The sequence below is a fragment of the Staurois parvus genome, unplaced genomic scaffold, assembly GCF_062004578.1.
Source record: "Staurois parvus isolate SC_StPar_1 unplaced genomic scaffold, SC_StPar_1.0 ptg000347l, whole genome shotgun sequence".
Taxonomy (NCBI): Eukaryota; Metazoa; Chordata; class Amphibia; order Anura; family Ranidae; genus Staurois; species Staurois parvus.
In genome coordinates this window covers 278,946-301,510 of record NW_028318143.1, presented here as the reverse complement: position 1 = coordinate 301,510, position 22,565 = coordinate 278,946, and the positions used below count along the sequence as shown (strand labels likewise).

Below are 22,565 nucleotides of genomic sequence, written 5' to 3'. Positions count from 1 at the left end.
GAGCTGGTCTCCCCGGACCCTGCATTCACTGGAGCTGGTCTCCCCGGACCCTGCATTCACTGGAGCTGGTCTCCCCGGACCCTGCATTCACTGGAGCTGGTCTCCCCGGACCCTGCATTCACTGGAGCTGGTCTCCCCGGACCCTGCATTCACTGGAGCTGGTCTCCCCGGACCCTGCATTCACTGGATCTGGTCTCCCCGGACCCTGCATTCACTAGATCTGGTCTTCCCGGACCCTGCATTCACTAGATCTGGTCTCCCCGGACCCTGCATTCACTAGATCTGGTCTCCCCGGACCCTGCATTCACTATATCTGGTCTCCCACAGTACACACAGCATGGAAATGCAATTATTTTAGTAAATATAAACTGCTAAATATCTTTTCTCATCAGCGGTTAGAGCAGTCTTGTCTGCTTTCCCAAGAGGGAAAAAAAAACTCTAGCAGTACACACCAAACTGAGCATGTGCAAAATGCCTACTGTTCAGTTTACCTTATCAAGAGATAAGATGTGGTTGCTTAAACAAGGGGAGGAGCAGAGTAAATCGGGAACAAATGGCCTTTTTTCACAATGCAGAGGATTAACTCTTTAGGTCCTACAGTGATAACAAGCATGCTTTACTGCATATACAGACTGATTTTACTGGTGTGGGTTTAGTAACACTTTAAGGGCCAGTTCACGCCACAAAAGTGCACTCCAGATCCATTCCAGATGTGTTTCTGCATGCATATTTTTGTTGCATTTTTGATGCGTTTCCAGATGCGTTCCTAATGGTTTTCTTTTTCACTGTACTGGGGTCCGGTGCATTTTTTATGCATTTCGGTGCATTCTGGTGTGTTTTACTGCAGTCCAGTACAGTTCTGCAGCATGTTCTACTTTTTTTCATGGACCCGGTTCGCACTGGAACTGCAAGCACTGATGTGAATTATGCCATTGAAAACCATATAACCTACTTTGTGTATTTTGAATGCAGAAAAAAAAAGTACTGGAAGCCCTAAGGGACAGTTCACACAAATATGTAACCCAGTGCATTTTTTTCTACATCAACATCTCATGGAAGGTAGGTTATATGGTTCGCAATGGCATAGTTCACACCAATGCGGTCAGCTCCAGGAAGTTCCGGTTCCAGAAAATAAAAAAAAAACATGCTGCTTTTTTCCTGTATTGCAACATAGTAAAATGCATAAAAAATACTCTGGAAAGCATCACACACACACTGGACCCTAGTACAGTAGAAAAAAAAAAATAGGACGAAAAAAAAAAGCATCTGGAACGCATCCAGAAACATCAAAAAACACATTAAAAGCACAGATGCAGAAACACATCATGAATGGATCTGGAGTGCGATTCCGTGGTGTGAACTGGCCCTAAGTGCAATAGCCTAGAGTGACCAAATATTGCTCTGTTCAGTTTAAAATTAGTAAATGGTGGATGCCAACTGAGTGTCATGGGGAACTGCACTTAGAGCCGTACTAAATACATCAATTTAACTGGTTTTCCAAAAGGCACCCCGGACCCTGCCTTCACTATATCCGGTCTCCCCGGACCCCGCCTTCACTATATTCGGTCTCCCCGGACCCCGCCTTCACTATATCCGGTCTCCCCGGACCCCGCCTTCACTATATCCGGTCTCCCCGGACCCCGCATTCACTATATCCGGTCTCCCCAGACCCCGCATTCACTATATCCGGTCTCCCCGGACCCCGCATTCACTATATCCGGTCTCCCCGGACCCCGCATTCACTATATCCGGTCTCCCCGGACCCCGCATTCACTATATCCGGTCTCCCCGGACCCCGCATTCACTATATCCGGTCTCCCCGGACCCTGCATTCATTATATCTGGTCTCCCCGGACCCTGCATTCACTATATCTGGTCTCCCCGGACCCTGCATTCACTATATCTGGTCTCCCCGGACCCCGCACTCACTATATCCGCTCTCCCCGGACCCTGCATTCACTATATCCGCTCTACCTGGCCCCTGCATTAACTATATCCGCTCTCCCCGGACCCTGCATTCACTATATCTGGTCTCCCCGGACCCTGCATTCACTATATCTGGTCTCCCACAGTACACACAACATTTCCTCATCAGCAGTTAGAGCAGTTTTGTGACATCTATCAGTGTCCAGCAGAGCACTGGTTTAAGCTTGTAGGAGGAGTTTTCTTTCTGCTCTAGGAGGATGCAGAACCCCTGACCCCTGTCTGGACAGTGCTCATTGGCCCTGTGCTGATCACATGCACTCTCCCAAAAAAGAACCCACCACACTGAGCATGTGCAGAGTGACTGCACATGATATGTCTTATCAGGAGATAAGAGGGGGGCACTGGAAGAAGGGGAGGATCAGAGAAGTCAGAATCAAACAGCATTTTTACACAATGCGGATGATTAACCCCTTAGGTCCCACAGTGAGTATAACAAGCATGCCTTGCTGCATATACAGACTGACTGTACTGTTGTGGGTTTAGTAACACTTTAAATAATATCCATTAGAGTTACTAGTGTGTTTATGTCAGCTCTCAACCAAAACTGTGAAGCCATCAACTGGCTGGCATTATCGTTTATCACATGTGCAGTACTATGGTATCTGCAGATCAAACAGAGGCTAAGAGGGCAACTTCCTTGGCTCTAAAGGATAGGAGGGCTTAATGACACTTTAAAGTGGTTGTAAACCTCAGACATGAAATCTGAGCAAAGCATATCCCTCTATAGTGTTTACTTGCCTCTCTCCCAAGCACTAAGCACAATTTCTCCCTGCTGTCTCCTTCCTCTGTCGTCTAGTCACTCCTGACATTTTCCTGACATCAAGAGCTAAAAAGGTGACAGGGGAGGGAGCTCCAGCACAGCTTGTGATTGTCAGCCTCAGCTCTGTTCCTGTGTGAAGAGGATGTGTTACTCTCCTCCAAATCAGCTCTCAGAGCTCTTGTACAGTGTGTAACTGCAGCCCCCCACCCCCTGCTTTCTGAGTGTGTAAAATCCTTTTCATCTTTGAGTTTTACAAGGATGTACAGGACAATTGCTGCAAATGAACAGGCGCAATTTATGTAGGAGGATTTGTGTATCATCTGAGCCAAGTCGCTTCATTGGGTATATGGAAGGGTTTAGAACCACTTTAAACCACTTTTTTTCTAAAAAAAAAATAGGTGCAGGAACTCCCCTATTCTGAGTCACTTCTAGTCTCTGCCCCCCCTACCCACCTCCGAGCGCCTTCACTTAGTTCCACCCCCTACCCACCTCCCAGTACCACTTTTTTTTTTTTTTAAGAGAATACAGAGCCAAGTATAATTTTGTGGTGTTAAATAATTTCCTAATAAGAAAAGCAGAAAAATAGATCCCCAGCAACAATAGATTCCTCCGGCAACAATGGACCCCCAAAACAAAATACCACCCTAGCAACCGTAAACCCTTAGCAGCTACAACAGATCTCCCAGCAGCCAGCAGCAATAGACACTCCAGCAATAATAGACAATAGACTTCCCTCAACAGTAGATCCCTTCCAGCAACAATTGACCCCCATCAATCATAGATCCCCCGCCAGCACCAATAGACTTCCCCAGCAAGAATAGATCACCACACAAAAATAGATCCCCTTCAGCGACAATAGATCCCCCAGCACACCCCAGCATCCCTTGCCAATACATAAGTTTCAGTGCTGGAAGTACCGAAACTGCATTCCCCAAAATTCCCGCTGAAAAAAGCCCTGGAAGGAACCCTTTACTAAATAATGACATTGACGTTAAAGTACGTCTAGCATTTTTTGGCCTGGGGTAGAGTGGCGCAGGCTTAGATATCAAGCTGGGTTTTCGGTGCTAGTATAGCTATACTTCCAGTGCTCCAACACTGGCATAGTCCATAGCTGCTAGTCCATGTGCAGAGAGTGGCTACATTCCTACATACAGTGGGATCATTGAGAATGAACGTAGCCACCCTCTAACAGGAAGTCAGATCAGAGCAGAAAAATAAAGAAATTTTGAGACCTGGAGGAGGCTGAGAGCAATTGAAGGTACATTTTTTTTAAAATTAATATAAACTTAGTTTTTTTGTCACTTTAACATTTGTATTGTGTGCTATTAGTTTGTTTTATTTTTTACTCTTGGCTATATATTGTTTGAACCGGCTGTCACTTTGTTTTGTAGAGTGTTTATTCCTGTTGCTGCACCATGGCCAGCAGTGTTCAATTCCATGCCATACAAATGCGGAGTGTAAAATGGAGAAAGGGATTCGAGGATGTTTCTGCAATACAGGATTCACAGGGGATGGCATTAAATTCTGTGAAGGTAGGGAAACATATTACTTGTAAAATGTTTCTTTTTTGGCTTTGTGCACATTGGCTTAACTAAAACTCAATGGCCAAACCTTTGGGACCATCACACCTACATGAGCTTGTTGGGTGGAAGCCATTGGGGATTGTTATGAAGTTCACTTTCCCCCATCTTCGCATATATAACAGGCGCTGTTCTTATAGGAAGGCCTTCCATAACATTTTGGAGTATCTTTGGAAATTTGTATCCATTCAGCCCAATGGTTATACAGTATGTGAGGTCAGGTACTGAAGGCCCAGCTCTCATTTGGCATTCTGATTACTCCCAAAAGTGCTCAGTAGGGTTGTAGCGCAGGCAATTTACATGGTTTCATCCAAAACTCATCAAACCAAATCTCTATAGAAAAAAGTAGGAAGGTCAGCACTCCATAAAGAATTTAAATGCAGACAATCTTTAACTGTACAAAGAAAAGAGACCCTGTCTGGAACTTCAAGCATGCAGGGACTGTTTGCTTTGTCCAGATCAATGAGGATTGTCAGCATTTGAATCCTTTATGGAGCACAGTCGGCTTCCTTCTTTCCTGGATCACTGCGTTTTCATGCAGTACAAGTTGAACTCCTGCTAGTGTCCAGCACCCAGTTTTTGGGAAAGTGACCATATTTCAGGCCTGTGAGCAGCTCTTTGTGCAGAGGGGCATAGTCATGGTAAAATAGAAAATGATTTTCTCCAAACTGTTGCCACAGGCTTGGCAATGTACTGAACTGTCTAAAATGTCTTGGGGGGTTGAACTACAGTAGTGTCACTAGGGTCACCTGGTGTGGTAAAACATAGTGGATATGATACCAGAGACAATTAGAGACTGCAGACATGATGCCAGAGACGGTCAGAGACTGCAGGCGTGATGCCAGAGACGGTCAGAGACTGCAGGCGTGATGCCAGAGACGGTCAGAGACTGCAGGCGTGATGCCAGAGACGGTCAGAGACTGCAGGCGTGATGCCAGAGACGGTCAGAGACTGCAGGCGTGATGCCAGAGACGGTCAGAGACTGCAGGCGTGATGCCAGAAACGGTCAGAGACTGCAGGCGTGATGCCAGAAACGGTCAGAGACTGCAGGCGTGATGCCAGAGACGGTCAGAGACTGCAGGCGTGATGCCAGAGACGGTCAGAGACTGCAGGCGTGATGAAAGAGACGGTCAGAGACTGCAGGCGTGATGAAAGAGACGGTCAGAGACTGCAGGCGTGATACAAGAGACGGTCAGAGACTGCAGGCGCGATACAAGAGACGGTCAGAGACTGCAGGCGCGATACAAGAGACGGTCAGAGACTGCAGGCGCGATACAAGAGACGGTCAGAGACTGCAGGCATGATACAAGAGACGGTCAGAGACTGCAGGCATGATACAAGAGACGGTCAGAGACTGCAGGCATGATACAAGAGACGGTCAGAGACTGCAGGCATGAAACAAGAGATGGTCAGACTGCGGACATGATACAAGAGATGGTCAGAGACTGCAGGCATGATACAAGAGACGGTCAGAGACTGCAGGCATGATACAAGAGACGGTCAGAGACTGCAGGCATGATACAAGAGACGGTCAGAGACTGCAGGCATGATACAAGAGACGGTCAGAGACTGCAGGCATGATACAAGAGACGGTCAGAGACTGCAGGCATGATACAAGAGACGGTCAGAGACTGCAGGCATGATACAAGAGACGGTCAGAGTCTGCAGGCATGATACAAGAGACGGTCAGAGACTGCAGGCATGAAACAAGAGATGGTCAGACTGCGGACATGATACAAGAGATGGTCAGAGACTGCAGGCATGATACAAGAGATGATCATACACTGCAGGCTTGATACAAGAGATGGTCAGACACTGCAGGCATGATACAAGAGATGGTCAGACACTGCAGGCATGATACAAGAGATGGTCAGACTGCGGACATGATACAAGAGATGGTCAGACTGCGGACATGATACAAGAGATGGTCAGAGACTGCGGACATGATACAAAAGATGGTTAGAGACTACGGACATGATACAAGAGATGGTTAGAAACCACGGACATGATACAAAACATGGTTAGAAACTGTGGACATGATACAAAACATGGTTAGAAACTGTGGACATGATACAAGAGATGGTTAGAGACTGCCGATATGATACAAGAGATGGTTAGAGACTACGGAAAAACCACAAACCTTCATGGAGTGCCTATAAGTCGATCAAATTAACAACAATGCATGATAGTCCAAAGGATCAGTAAGAATAAAAAGTAATTCCCAGGTAAATAAAAGACATATTGAAAAACTACCTGAAATACAAATGCACATGAAATATATAAAATATGCTAAAACTGCATATATTGTGACATAAAACAAAGTGACAAAAATATATAGTGACTAATACTATAAAGTACAGCCTGTGGGCTGTAAATCCTAAAGATACACCATGATCTCTCAAGGATCAGGAATAATTGAAAAGAATGATGTGATGAAGAAACAGGTAAGTGAACTCCAATAATCACACTACTAAATATGTGAAATCATCCCAATGGGATCTATAAAAATATTAGTGTGCAAAAAAAATAGTCCAAATGTGACTATTGCATAATAGTGCCCAAAAAAATTTAGGATTTTAGTGTTTAGGTAGGAGCGCAGGAGGTTCTTGCATATAAAAATAATCCAATCAATCCATTAAAATCATGAATGCAAAATTCTTGTGCAAAGGACACACCTTACATGGACTTCTGCAGAGCCTGGGATGGAGGATGACTCACTTACTCCATCACAAGACAGCTGTGTCCCCTGGGGCTCTCGTGTGGTAGAAATGGAATACATACACCGGCGATCGATCCCCAGAATCAGGTGAATGGAGTCACCCAGCAGCCCTGGGGGACACTACCTTTTGACTGGTAATGTCAGAAGTGTGACAAGAAGCCAACAGGAGGATGCTGGATGTGGGCAGAGAAGTTAGTTGAGCTGCCTGTGGAATGTGAGCTCCAAAATGGCCAAGCATGTCCAAGCCCAGTCAGCTTTAGAACTGCACATGTTCAGTTCCTAAATCATCCCTTTTTTTTGGGGGGGGGGGGTTTATGGACGGTTGACAACCTTGGGTGGGTGTCACCTGGGTGTGGTGCACACCCACAGCACCCCCATAGAGACTCCACTGGAACCACATTCTTTTGGCCATATAGTGTATGAAATTGAAGCTTTTGTGTCCTTCAGGACAGGAGGTAATGGGAAATCCCTCCAATGGAGACATATAAACACATTTTAGTAGTGTTGAGGCTTGGAACTTCTGACATGTTTTTACATCAGTTTGTGTCTTCCTTTACGGATGACAGCTACTCTTTCCACATCTTATGAGGGTAGGTAAGGAAAAATCTTCACAATTAAGTCACAAACAAAAACAGAAAAAATAGAATGGTTGGCTATTCACCATTCTAAAGAAGCTGCAAGGAGAGGAAACCATGTTTAACCTCTTGCCGTCCGCCTGCTTTTATAAAACGGCAGGACGGTGGCACTCCGGGGCGGGTTGCCGTTCATAAAAACGGCACCCTCCATTTCTAGCTGTGCGTGCTCCCTGGGAGCACGCAGCACCACGATCCGGTGCCCGCTGTGTCCTCCGGACACAGTGAAACACAGATCGTCGGACGGGACCTCTGTACGAGGTCCCGATCACATGCAAAGTAGTAAGCAAGATGTCACTTCTGACATCATTGCTTACTACATGTGAAATCTGTGAATGATCACAGAGGTCACATGGTACAAGGCTATTCACAACAGCCTTGTACCATGTGACAAGCTGTGACCAATCACAGCTCACTCAGTAGTTCTCAATGGCTGCAAGAATGCAGACAGAGAAAGAGAAATGATTGCTTTTACATCCTATATGGGTGTAAAAGCAATCAGTGTAAAAAAAAAAAAAATCACCCCCCCCCCCCCCCCACAAGTATTACAGTGTCACCATGACCCAACCAGGTGCAATCTCTTCAACAGGAAGAACCTGCTGTTCTAAAGCTCAGACTAGTTATATGCCTCTCCACCCACCTGATGGGCACACCACCCAAGGATTGGCTGAAGTGCAATAAATATTCAGGTTGCTCATTTGACTTTCCAGCCCACTAATTTCTAGAAACATCTAGAATGCAGGGGGATCAATCAACCATTCAGCCTATGAAAGCCAGAACAGCCCAAAACAGTCAATAGCTGCTCCAATGAATACAAATGAGCTAAAAAGAACTAAAATTTACTTAACTGAGAGGGTGCTACATCTGTTTGAAAGTGGAGTGAGGAGAAGACGATCTGTATGGGCTCCAAGTCACCCTGGACAAAGTTTATACAAGGTTAAGAATTCTCTCTCTGCCCCCATTGGGCATGGTGATGGGGCCTGGTGATTGTTCGCTAAGGCACTCAGTTCTGCATTGTCGAGCTCAAAGTGGGTTTTTTTAATGACTAAGGTACAGTAAATTTTAAAAATTAGACTGCCATTCTATATTGTGATTTGTCAGGAATGTATTCATACAGATTCTGCTAATGAAAGGTCCTCTTTAAAAGATCTGACGGTGCCAATCCTCCTACCATCACCACAATCCTAATCTGACCTGTCACACCAGGACACCACTTGCCGCAAGAGTAAGCAGCAGAATAGAGTAGGTGTAGGCCCAACAGCCTGCTGTGAAGGACCGAGGGAAGGTGAATAGAACGCATTAGTATATATGCATGTCTCACAGCACAGTATAACCTGCAGTTCAGCCATTGAAGCAGCTTGTTATGAAGCAAGACTCCTGCGTATCGCTTTCTTTCTTAGGAAGCATGCCTGTTCATTGCAAGCAATTATTCTGAGATATAACAATAAAGAGAAATACAAAAGAGAGGGTTAGACCGACTACCCACCAAGCTTTACAGCATGATCTGCCAAATGTTGTAAACATTTACTTTTTCAAAACGGAAAAAAAAATAAATATTTGTGCATTTGTTGTACCAAACAGGAACAAACAAAATTAAAAATGTATTTCAAATATGAATGCTGTTCTTGAGAATCTGTATATGGACACAAGGAAAGGGAGTTTTGGAAAGATGAGTTTCTTTTGTTGATGAGTGTTGTTCACTTTTTGATGCATCAAAGATAAAATCGATTTTTTTAATGACAACCAGAGCATGAAGATGCATGATTATTGCAGCACTTAATAAACGCATGAAAATGCGCTTGGAACAGTGTGAATTCAACCTTGTAGAGCACCCTAGCTGTGGTTGATAAGCCAGTTCCTGCACCAGGGGGTCCACTGTAGATCATGAAAGAGAAAACGGACTGCTTGTCATATACAGCTGGGGAACTCATCACCATCTTGCAACCATAGGGTCTACCAGATTGCAAGTGGCCATATGGCCCACAGCGAATGAAACCTCACTTTCCATTGCTGGCTAAGTTGGTTATACAGTTGCAAGAAAAAGTATGTGAACCCCTTGGGATTACGTCGAGTTTTGCATGAATTTGGCATAAAATGTGGTCTGAACGTCATCTATGTCACAACAATAGAAGAACACAGTCTGCTGAACATAATACTACACAAACGTTAGATGTTGCCATGGTTTAATTGCACATAACATGTAAACATTCACAGTGCAGGGAGGAAAAAGTATGTGAGCCCCTAGCTTAATGACTTCTCCCAGACCCAATTGGAGCCAGGAGTGAGCCAACCTTGACTCCAATCAGTGTGATGATATTGGATGTGTTGCTGACAGCTGTCCTGCCCTTAAAAAACACACACCTGTTTTGGGTTTACTGGTTTCAAGAAGCACTGTCTGATGTGAACCATGCCTCGCAGAAAAGAGCTCTCAGAAGACCTACGATCAAGAATTGTTGACTTGCATGAAGCTGGAAAGGGTTACAAAAGTATCTCCAAAAGCCTTAATGTTCATGTGTCCACGGTAAGACAGACTGTCTACAAATGGAGAAAGTTTAGCACTGTTGCTACTCTCCCTAGGCGGGGTCGTCCTGTAAAAATGACTGCAAGAGCACAGCGCAGAATGCTGCATGAGGTAAAGAAGAATCCCAGAGTGTCAGCTAAAGACCTACAGAAATCTCTGGCACATGCTAACATTTTTGTTGACACATCTACAATAAGGAAAACATTAAACAAGAATGGAGTACATGGGAGGACACCACGGAGGAAGCCATTGCTGTCCAAAAAGAATATTGCAGCACGTTTGAAGTTTGCAAAAGAGCAACTGGATGTTCCACAGCACTACTGGCAAAATATACTGTGGACAGATGAAACCAAGATTGAGTTGTTTGGGAAGAACACACAACACTATGTGTGGAGAAAAAAAGGCACAGCACACCAACATCAAAACCTCATCCCCACTGTAAAACATGGCGGAGGGAGCATCATGGTTTGGGGCTGCTTTGCTGCCTCAGGGCCTGGACGGATTGTTGTCATTGATGGGAAAATGAATTCCAGAGTTTATCAAGACATTTTACAGGAAAACGTACAACCATCTGTCCACCAACTGAAGCTCCGCAGAGGATGGGTGATGCAACAGGACAATGACCCAAAGCATACAAGTAATTCAACAAAACAATGGCTGCAACAGCACAGAATACGCCTTCTGGAGTGGCCCAGTCAGAGTCCTGACCTCAACCCGATTGAAATGCTGTGGCATTACCTTAAGAGAGCGATTCACACCAGACATCCCAAGAATATTGCTACAGTGAAACAGTTTTGTGAAGAGGAGTGGTCCAAAATTACTCCAGATCGTTGTGCAGGTCTGATCTGCAACTACAGGAAACGTTTGGTTGAGGTTATTGCTGCCAAAGGAGGGTCAACCGGTTATTAAGTCGAAAGGTTCACATACATTTTCCTCCCTGCACTGTGAATTTTTACATGTTATGTGCAATTAAACCATGGCAACATCTAATGTTTGTGTAGTATTATGTTCAGCAGAGTGTGTTCTTCTATTGTTGTGACTTAGATGACGTTCAGAGCACGTTTTATGCCCAATTCATGCAAAACTCCACGTAATCCCAAGGGGTTCACATACTTTTTCTTGCAACTGTATGTAATAATATAGTGACTCGGAGCATTTTACTTCCTGGACCAGTCTACCTTGCTTGCATTTCAGCACAGCGGCAGGATTTTTCTTGCTCTATCGTCCAGATGGCCACTTCACCCATGGTCCTTCCCAAGCACCCAGGGCCGGTGCCACCACTAGCAGAGCTAGGCAACAGCCTAGGGTGCAACCACAGCCACTGGTTTCCCTACTCTCCACCATGGCTTGGTCTAGGGGAGTGCTAGGGTAGGCTATGCCCCCCAGATTTCAGTTGGTTTCTCCATGGACCCTGTGCCTGGCCGCTGAGTGCCTTCCCCCCCATCCCCGCACTCACAGCCCGGACAAGGGGAGAGCAGCCTGGAGCAGTGAAGCCTGCAAATGAGAAATGACAGGAGAGAGCCGGGAGGTGCGGGCTGTGCTCTCCTGTCAGTGTAGCGATCCTCCATAAAGCAGATCACTCTTACATCAGCATGGTCAGTGTTTGATTCATTCTCTTATTCCCTGCTGCCGAGAGATGAGCGGTCATTGGAGGAGATAGGGAGTGGGGTGATTTGTGCTATGTGGGGGGGATTTGTTCTGGGAAAGGTAATTTGGAGGGGGTTATGCTAGGTGGATGGATTTAGTGGGATTTGTGCTAGGAGGTGTGATTGGGGGGATTTATGCTCGGAGGGGGGTTTTGGGGAGAGGATTTGTCAAGGATGGAAAATTTGAGGGGAAAGAGGATGTGTACTAGGAGGGGTGAAGTAGAACTACAGGTAAAGTTTTAATTTTTTTGGGGGGAGTGCAAGTAACTTATCTTGCTTAGGGCGGAATATAGTCTAGCACTGGCCCTGCATGCACCACCACCCTATCACCTCCATCCCCACTTTATAAACTCCCAGGGGAAAAGGAAGTCCAGCCCAGATTGGTTGGCAAGGGGTGGAAGCCACCCTACAGGGGACACTAACCCTTTCTTACAACCTTAGCAGGTTAACATTAAAACATGTACAAAGAAGCATATGTTGCTAGCACACCATAGATCAATTCAAAGGTCCAAAGCTTTTTTGAAGTAATCACATCACACCAGGTTTAAGTGCAACATTTCAAAGTCACTTAGGACTCCTTAAGGCATTTGGACTTTTGAACTGATGCACATTGTTCTTGTTAGGTGCAGTATGGTGCTGTGGCAAAAGCACACAGAGGCCTGGAGAGCAGTAAACAGTGTATTGAAGAACTTGCAAACAGTACAACAGCATGGCGGGGAGCTCAACCGACAAAGATCTTACAGCCTATACAGTGGAGAGTCAGCGGTAGTAGACCAAGGGAGGTGGAATGCAGCCTGGCTGGTCCAACCAAAGAGGTAGCTTTCAGAAGTGCAGACATAGGCCCTGCTCCTCTGAAACCTCTCCTTACTGCTAGTGCTGTCCCTGACAGGCAGGTATGCTCTTCCTACACTGGCTTGACAAATGTGTACCAAAACCTGGGGGCAGGGACTTAAAAAGCTTCTGCATGATCCAAGATGGCCACCAGGGTCACCTGGATGCAGCGTAGCCAACCGGAACGCTGCTCCAGGGAACCATAGAGAAACCAAGTTTCCCTTGACCTCCCCTCCAGCTGCAGTACCGCCCCAGATGAGCACCACCTACAGCAGAGAAAATAGACTGCAGTGCCCTACATACTGGCAACCAGGGACAGAACAAGGGGTGGGCAGAAGGGGCAGAAGGGACAGCTGCTCAGGGTGCAATGGTTTACTATAGGGATGGGGGCACCTTCCTTCTGTGACAACAGCAGTAATTTTGACAAGCGAGGGACTGCTGGGCATAGGATCCCCTAAACTTGCACATCATAAATGGGGGGGGGGGGCGTAGTTTGGCATCTTTGCCCTGGGCCCTGGATTACCTTGTCCTAGCACTGCTGGCAGGCAACATATATGCTTCCTTGTACATAAACAACTGGCCATCGATGCAGCATATCCATACTCCAGGCCTTAGCCAGGATGGAGTGCAATGAGATGTTGATCTGCATTAAAACATGTACACACAAGAGTGAATGGGCTCTTAAAGGCCAACTGACAAGTCTGTTGTGGTCCATTGTTGTACACGCGTTAACATTTGATATTTCATGTATTCTCGTGTGGCATGTCAATAAACCTTAATGGCCAAAAAATGGCCCTTTTTTTGTAACAGCTCAACACCGTGGGCAATATACAGTGCCTTGAAAAAGTATTCATACCCCTTGAAATTTACCACACTGTCATGTTACAACCAAAAACGTATTTTACAAATAAGTATCTGAAGTGTGGTGTGTATTTGTATTCAGCCCCCTTTACTCTGATACCTCTAACTAAAATCTAGTGGAACCAATTGCCTTCGGAAGTCACGTAATTAGTAAATAGAGTCCACCTGTGTGTAATTTAATCTCAGTATAAATACAGATGTTCTGTGAAGCCCTCAGGTTTGTTAGAGAACATTAGTAAACAAACAGCATCATGAAGGCCAAGGAACACACCAGACAGGTCAGGGATAAAGTTGTGGAGAAGTTTAAAGCAGGGTTAGGTTATAAAAAAAAATATTCCAAGCTTTGACCATCCCAGAGAGCACTGTTCAATCATTCGACAATGGAAAGAGTATGGCACAACTGCAGACCAAGAAATGGCCGTCCACCTAAACTGACAGGCCGGGCAAGGAGAGCATTAATCAGAGAAGCAGCCAAGAGGCCCATGGTAATTCTGGAGGAGCTGCAGAGATCCACAGCTCAGGTGGGAGAATCTGTCCACAGGACAACTATTAGTCATGCACTCCACAAATCTGGCCTTTATGGAAGAGTGGCAAGAAGAAAGCCATTGTTGAAAGAAGGCTATAAGACATCCTGCTTGCAGTTTGTGAGAAGCCATGTGGAGGACACAGCAAACATGTGGAAGAAGCTGCTCTGGTAAGATGACCAAAATTGAACATTTTGGCCTAAAAGCAAAACAGTATGTGTGGCGGAAAACTAACACTGCACATCACCCTGAACACACCATCTTCACCGTGAAACATGGTGGTGACAGCATCATGTTGTGGGGATGATTTTCTTCAGCAGGGACAGAGAAGCTGGTCAGAGTTGGTGGGAAGATAGATGGAGCCAAATACAGGGCAATCTTAGAAAAAACCTGTCAAGTCTGCAAAAGACTTGGAGACTGGGGTGGAGGTTCACCTTCCAGGACAGCGACCCGAAACATCCAGCCAGAGCTACAATGGAATGATTTAGATCAAAGCATATTCATGTGTTAGAATGGCCCAGTCAAAGTCCAGACCTAAATCCAATGGAGAATCTGTGGAAAGACTTGAAAATTGCTGTTCACAGATGGTCTCCATCCAATCTGACAGAGCTGGAGCTATTTTGCAAAGAAGAATGGGCCAAAAGTTTCCTCTCTAGATGTAGAAAGCTGGTAGAGACATCCCCAAAAAGACTTGCAGCTGTAATTGTAGCGAAAGGTGGTCCTACAAAGTATTGACTCCGGGGGGCTGAATACAAATGCACGCCACACTCTTCAGATACTTATTTGTAAAAAAATTTGAAAACCATTTCTCATTTTCCTTCCACTTCACAATTATGTGCCACTTTGTTTTTGGCCTATCACAAAATCCCAATAAAATACATTTACTTTTTTGGTAACATGACAAAATGTGGAAGATTTCAAGGAGTATGAATACTTTTTCAAGGCACTGTATGCATTCTGATGTTCTGCGGTGTGAGCAGGGGCGGACTGACCATTTGGAAACTCGAGCACTGCCCGAGGGCCCGGGGTCAGTAGGGGGCCCCATGAGATGCCCCTGGTACCTTTTTCATAGGCTTTGAGTTTGGGCAAGGACACAGGGGCCCCATGATCTCCTATTGCCCGGGGGCCCCATAAGTTGTCAGTCCGCCCCTGGGTGTAAGTGTGTTAATTATTATTATTATACAGTATTTATAAAGCGCCAATAGTTCGCTCAGCGCTGTACATTACAATGGGGGACAGAACATGTGACAGAACAATACCAATACAATGCAAAACATGAGGGGATTGAGGGCCCTGCTCTTTCCAGTTTACAATCTAGGAGGGAGGGGATGGTGGTACAGGAGGAGATAGCTGTGGGGGATGGAGTGGTAGGAAGAGTGGAGGTGGTCGGCAGGTTAGCAGCGGGTGGGGTAGGCTTCCCTGAAGAGATGGGTTTTCAGGGTGCGCCTAAAGGAGAGGAGAGTAGGTGATAATCTGATGGGTTGGGGCAGGGAGTTCCAGAGGATGGGTGACACCCTGGAGAAGTCCTGGAGGCGGGCATGGGAGGAGGAGACCAGGGAACTAGAGAGAAGGAGGTCTTGTGAGGAGCGGAGTGTGCGTGTTGGGCAGTACTTGGATATTAGGTCAGTGATGTAGTTCGGGGCAGTATGGTGGGCGGCTTTGTACATCAGCGTTAGGATTTTGAATTTGATCCGTTGTGCAATCGGAAGCCAGTGGAGGGATTGGCAGAGGGGGGTGGCGGAGATGGAGCAGTTGGAATGGTGAATGAGTCTGGCAGCCGTATTCAGGATCGACTGATAGCCAGTGGAGTGGAGAGATGACCTCACTGTATTCTTTAACCCTAGATTATGTTGCCCATAACTATAGTTTTTCATTAGAGTGCAATGTAAAATACATGTTTTACTACATGCAACACATAGGTATGAAGCGAGCCTAACGGTAAACCTTTTGATCTTTTTAGGTTTAGCCAGTTTGTAGTGTTGCTTGGATAGAATTAGCGAGTGACTGAACACTTTACTTGTTGCCTGAAGTTATTCTTTGACTCAGAATTTGCTAGTAAATAAGAAATACACATTTTAAAACCCATTATGTTCCCATGAGCTTTGGTTGCTTTTGTCTCTAGTGATTTCATGCTCTCCTGTCAAACCCTCTAGTACTTTTTTTTTAAATTTATTTTATTTTATTTTTTTTTTTTGCTTCTGGTGGGAAAAGAGATTCGGATAATTATAGCCACTAAAAAAAAAAGGGAATACAAGTCTCCTCTGTGAAAAGGAAAGAAGAAGTGAGATGGCAATGCATGTTGACACCAGCAATAGCAGACATGTCAGGCTAGCCAGTGCGACAGCGCTGACAGAATCAACCACGATAACAGCTATGATCAAAAAAGACTATTACACAATAGAATCTTGCAGACCAAAAGTGAGCGAGATAGGTGGAAACAAAAGGCAAACAAATAATTTGACTCTCTAGGGAGAGAAATGTCAGTTTGTTCCTTCACACTCTTATCAGAGTTTTTTATGTTACTCGGTGAGACGAAAGGCAAATGTCTTTGAAATGGCAGACCGTGTCCTCTAACCAAAGTAGCGCCTACGCACTTTTCTGCACAAATCAAATACTTATTGGAGGTTGCGAGTGACACTGCTATGCCAATTAAAGCATACCTCTAATTTATTGATAAACATGATGCTGGGAAGGCGGAGTGGAGGGGAGGTAAGCCATGGACTTGGCGCTGCATGGACAGAGGTTTTAGTGGGTTTGGTGGCAAGCATGACTCTTAAAGCGGAACTCCAGGCAAACATCTAAATTTTCATATAAAAATACACAAATGTGAACCATCTGCTCTGACAAAAGATTTGCACCATTGTACAGCTCCTTTGTGTAATTCATACCCCTCTGCCAGACAGCACAGCTGGGAGGTTGACACCACTTTCCCTGTGAGTAAGGCTAGGTTCACACCTTTGCAGGTTGCGTTTGAGCCGTTTCTGCATTGCGTTTTATTTTGCATTTTTGCACTTGCGTTTTTGCTGCGCTTTTTTTTTTTTCTTGTTGCTAGGCAGATTTAAACACGCAAAACATCAAAAACGTGGCAAAAAAAAATGCAGCAAACACAATATATTATTTTCTGCGGTGTTTCTATTGAAGTCTATAGAAGCAAAAACGCAACTTTCTGCATTCAAAAAAAGTCCCTGACCCTTTCCAAAAAATGCACCGGGTGAAAAACACACAGGTGTGAACATGTCCCATAGGAAATCATGTTAAATGGACTGTACTGTGTTTCTGCAAAACACTTAGGTTTGAACCTAGGGTTAAGGAATACAGTGAGGTCATCTCTCCACTCCCAGCCTGCTGATTGGACAGTGGAGTGTAACAAGTTAATCTCTACTAAAACTTCTCTGGTCATCACATTTGCCATCAATACATATGGCTCCAGTCACCTCCCCCTTTAATGGTGGCCATGTATGCTTAGATATTTTTATATGATCGATGTGATGATTTGGTCAAAACGATTGACTCAGTAAACAATGGAATAGCCATAAACTTTCCCTTTAATTGATTTAGATTTAGTTTCGACTCAAACGGAGTAAATCTTCCAGGGTGGAATATCAATCACTTTGCATCAATTGGCAACACTGAGATGCTTTGCTCAGGAACACTATTGCATTTTGATTGATCAGATTGATAACACAATGGTAACAGATACATTAAAGGAAAAGTAGGGTCAAAGCTCTTTTGGCCCTATGTCTTCTGTGGATCACAGGAGTACACTTTTTTCTGCACTCCTGTGATCCATTTTCTGGTGACAGTGGACTAAAGTCAGCTGTCAGCTGGTCCAGGTTCTGGATCGATCACGACTTTAAAATCTGGATCCATCCAGATGCCTGGAGCTGCAGTCGGCTCAGGCTACCAGTAAGCTGCTGAGAGCCTGAGCCAGCAGCTCCTACCCCCTCCACAGCCCAGCGCTCCAGTGAGGGCTGGAGGGGCAGAGCAGAGAGTCAATGACTGACAGTCTTGGATCTCTTCTCACTGAAGACCAAGAACTGAGCAATCAGTGGTCTTTGATAGCTCAGTTCTCTGTCTTAAAGGTGGCAGGGGACCAAAGCAGTGTTGGATCAATGCTGCATTCACCTAGATGAGTATGAATGCGGTTTGTTTATATTCCAGAACCTCTGCGTTACTTTACAATCGTAAGTTACTAACATATCTTAACTATTGATCAAAATCCACTGCACTCTTTGTCATGTCAATTAAAAAAGTTGATTACTATAGATCGATTATTCCTATTAGAAGAGATCAGAGAAGAAATTGATAATTTATGGAAGCATGTATGGCCACCAGTACACTGAGTTACTTTATGTCTGTTTTCATTCACCTAGACTGTCCCTATTTGCTAAAGGGGCAGGCAACTACGTATTCTGGTTCATACAGCGTCCAGTCCATGCGTCACCAATTCCTCTGTGTTGTATCTCAAATGAGGGAGTGCTAATGTGATAAAAACACATCTCTTCCCCTCATTGTTCTGCCTACTTTTGTCTGTATCCAATCTAATAATGTAGCTCTCACCTGCAGAATACTAGGCTCAGAGACCTGGGGATTGTGGGATATGTAGTTTCTTCACAGGAAGCATCAGCTCTTAGACAAAGGTTATGCATTAACCTGTGCAGTGCTTGACGTATGCCTCATGCTTGAACACAGATAGAAACTTCTGACACAGAAATGTGAAGATTTACTCTACTCTAGGCTGTGCATAAAAGACACCAAATGATACCATGGGGTTGATTTACTAAAGGCAAATAGACTGTGCACTTTGCAAAGTGCAGCTGCAATCTGCAAGAGCAGCTGCTCCACAGCTTCGTAAATGAGGTAATGCTTTTCTTTGCAAAGAATACCCAATTACATGCAAGGAAAAAAAAACAGCATTTTTTCTTGCACATGATTGGACGATGGAAGTCAGCAGAGTTTCTGCTCAGCTCTGGAGCAATAGTGCTTGCAAAGTGCAATTTCACTTTGCTAAGTGCACAGTGTTTGCCTTCAGAAAATCACCCTTATGAAACTCCATGATCAATTCACATCTTATGCTGGTACAGGTAGGAGAGTTTATAATGCCTTTAGCAGAGCAGGTAGGAAACAATGTAGTCTATAAGGGGGTCAGATATTGGGCTTGCATATTAGTTCTATTTCAAGGAAAGAACATAAAAGCATTATTTTTGGATATTTCAACAACTCTTTATAACCAATTTACTGCTTTTTTTTTTATAATTTTGTGTTTGGTTTTGGTAATGAAATGGGATATGAACATGTTGCAATAAATGATAGCCACTAATGATATAAGCAAATAATATAATAATAGAGGAAGGAAAAGGAAACACTGGGACCTGTTACTGCACAGAAACTGAAGGGGTCCTCAGTATAAATATATTAACATATTTATCAACCTCTGGCTTGAGAAATAAAGCTAATCATTTAGATTAGTCTAGGATGACATATCATTGGTGCCTCATATATGTGCAGGTCCCCTGGTGTCCCGGGAACCTCTATTGGAGCTTGATGTCAGTGGCTCATATCAGAGATGGATGGGCTCATATCATCTCATACTTAGACACCCAGCGCCAGGAATTACAGCTGAATTTAGCAATGTCTATGAGGTTTCATTTGCGTTATTAAACATTGTAAACTAATATACAGCATTCTCCAGGGTTCAATCCCCACTCTGCTAGGGAATGTAGAAGACTCACATCCTATATAAATTCTATGCACATTTCTGCCTATGTTATGAGGATACACAAACAGGGCAGGAGGGAGATTGACTAAAATAGAACCCATAAACCATTTACAATTTTAGGATCCACACATAAAAAGTATATTTAAAAAGCAGTGAATCTGACATTCAACAAAAACATTCACTGCAGGTGAATCTTCCTGATTTTCTATTGCAGAGATTGGTTCACTAGCAGCAAGTCCTCATGAACGCTTGACGTTTTTACATCGGCTGTTTTTGGCTTTTGACATTTTTTTCTACAGCTAGTAGCCCTCCCAGCATGTTGTCACTCTGAGGAAGAGGCAAGTCCTCAAAACGCGTCAGACTTTTGGATGTCTATACTCCCTATTACGGACTGTTACTCAGCGCGGTGTTGACCCAGCTGTTCTTTATGGTGTGCCTTGATTATATTGTCGTTTGTGAGTACAACACATACACTATTTTTTATTAAACATTTTTTATGGTAATGCACTAGGCCTGTGCGCCCTCTGTTTTTTCTTTCCTCATGTTATCCTATGTGTCCATGCACACAGACTGTAATCAACTTTTTTTAGCAGGGGCGTTTTTTGGCTGGAAAAAAACCTAGGACTAGTGGGTTTCTAGAGAAGTTTTTTAGCTGTAAAAATGCTCTAACGCTGAAAAATGCTGGAAAGCGCTTGAAAACGCAGCAAACTGGCATTTCGGACTTGTATTGACTAAAAAAAAACTTTTTTTAATCCGGCACTGTCTACAAAGGAGATATTTCCCTTCACTGACCACAAAGAATGTGAGGAGTATCTCACAAGTGTGGCTACGAATAAAAGGAAACTGAAGACTTCCAGATTTTAGACCAGCTGTAGATAGCCCAAAACCTAAAATCTCTCCCCCCCCCCCCCCATGTAGAGAATATATAATTCTCAGCTTTCTGAGATGAGAATGAAGAACACCTATTGGCACAAAGTAAACGTAAAAATTAAATAAAATAAAAATTAGCCTATGTACAGAATTTCTGCACAGTAAGGCAAATGGTGTATCAAACAGCATCATCAGAATTGAACGAGCAAAGTAGTCCACATAGACAGCTCAAAGAAAAAAATAAAGGTATCAAATTATCAATGAGATAGCACAACAGGAAAAACCTGATAGCTGTACATAGGTAGTAAGCAGCCCATTACTCGACTTTAGCCCGTGAAAATCACAAAGTAGTAAGCCAAACAGCAGTAGCCTTTGAATCACCACTGCGGACCGTAAACCAGAAGCTGTAGTAACTCCATATAAACCAAATCACAAGAACCGAAAAGTAAAAGAAAATAAATCAAAAAGAGGGAAAGAAAGAGGAGAATAGACGCAGTAAGAAAATAGAGGGGAGAATAAAGGGTAGGCAGCGAGGGAACACAGAAAAAGTGTGATGGTGGAAATAACTAGGTAGTTCAGGAAGCGTCCTCAAAACAGTCCCAAGGGTTCATAGATAAAGAGCATGTTATTTAATCTGATTGTGAGGGCGGCCATAAGTTTGATCTCTCGAACATGGGAATGGAACTTTTGTGTATATGGGCGTTGAGGCTGTTGCCAAAGAAAAGCTATCAGACATCTTGCAGCTGTTATCACTTGTAGAGTTGATATTCTGGCATCCTTAGGCATGGGTGGTAGAAGACCAATCAAGAACATGGCTGGGTCGAGCTGGAAGATACTTCTGGAAGAGCATGCAAAAGGGCTTGTACTTCCATCCAAAAAGGCTGGATCATCGGACAAGTCCAATATACTGCATATGGAACAACATTCCTGTACATTGTCAGCTTCTCCAGAAACAGTCTGCAATAGTTGCATTGAGAGATCGCAGGGGGGAAGGGGTATGGTACCAGTGATAAAGAATTTTGTGCTGATTCTGAAGACTTAATGTTCAATGAAAGTTATAGTCACTGCTTTATAAGTATGCTCCTATGTGTTGCTGTTCGTTAAAAAAAAAAAAAAAAAAAAGCTATGGTAGTTGCCATTTATTAAATCCCATAAGATATGTACAGTATATTTAATGTATTTTGGGCATTTACCCGTAAAAATCTCATGTGTAGACATACCAGTGCCCTAAGACCCTTTGCTAGATGTTGCCAGTTTTCAGTGGGAGCACCTCTAGTATGAATGTATGTAATGGTAAGGGTTTCTGGGGTGTGTTGAGGGGGCTATTGATGATGGCTGCTGGGTGATCTGTGGTCACTGGAGAGGGGGGTATATTGTTTCTGGGAGGCCTGTAGTTGCTGATGGATCCATTGTTTCTGGGGGGGTCTCATGTTGCCTGAAGGGGTCAATTGCTGCTGGGAGGGATCTATTGTTGAGGGAAGGGTCTATTGTTGCTGGCTGCTTGAGGATTTATTGATGCTAGCTGATCGGAAATCTATTGTTGTTTGGGGGGGTCAATTTTTGTTGGGATGATCTATTGTTACTGGTGTGTCCATTGTTGCTGAATGCAGGGGATCTACTCTGCTTTTCTTATTACCAAATTCTATACAAATTACTTAGCATCACAAAACAATACATGGCCCTTATTCGATAAAAGGGACAGTACTGGGAGGTGGGTAGGGGGTGGAACCAAGGCACAGTGCTCAGGAGGTGGGCAGGGGATGGAACCAAGGGACAGTGCTCAGGAGGTGGGCAGGGGGTGGAACCAAGGGACAGTGCTCAGGAGGTGGACAGGGGGTGGAACCAAGGGACAGTGCTCAGGAGGTGGGCAAGGGGTGGAACCAAGCGACATTGCTCAGGAGGTGGGCAAGGGGTGG

General features: G+C 44.4%; 1 protein-coding gene across 1 annotated transcript in view; it reads left to right on the top strand.

The window, feature by feature from the left end:
- The window catches only part of ADGRL4 (adhesion G protein-coupled receptor L4), a 262,139-nt gene that overhangs the window by 4,007 nt on the left and 235,567 nt on the right, over positions 1-22,565 (top strand). The window contains exon 2 of the mRNA XM_089684367.1: positions 4,138-4,278. Coding sequence (XP_089540493.1) covers positions 4,138-4,278 — 141 coding nt within the window. The remainder of the gene's footprint in view (positions 1-4,137; positions 4,279-22,565) is intronic.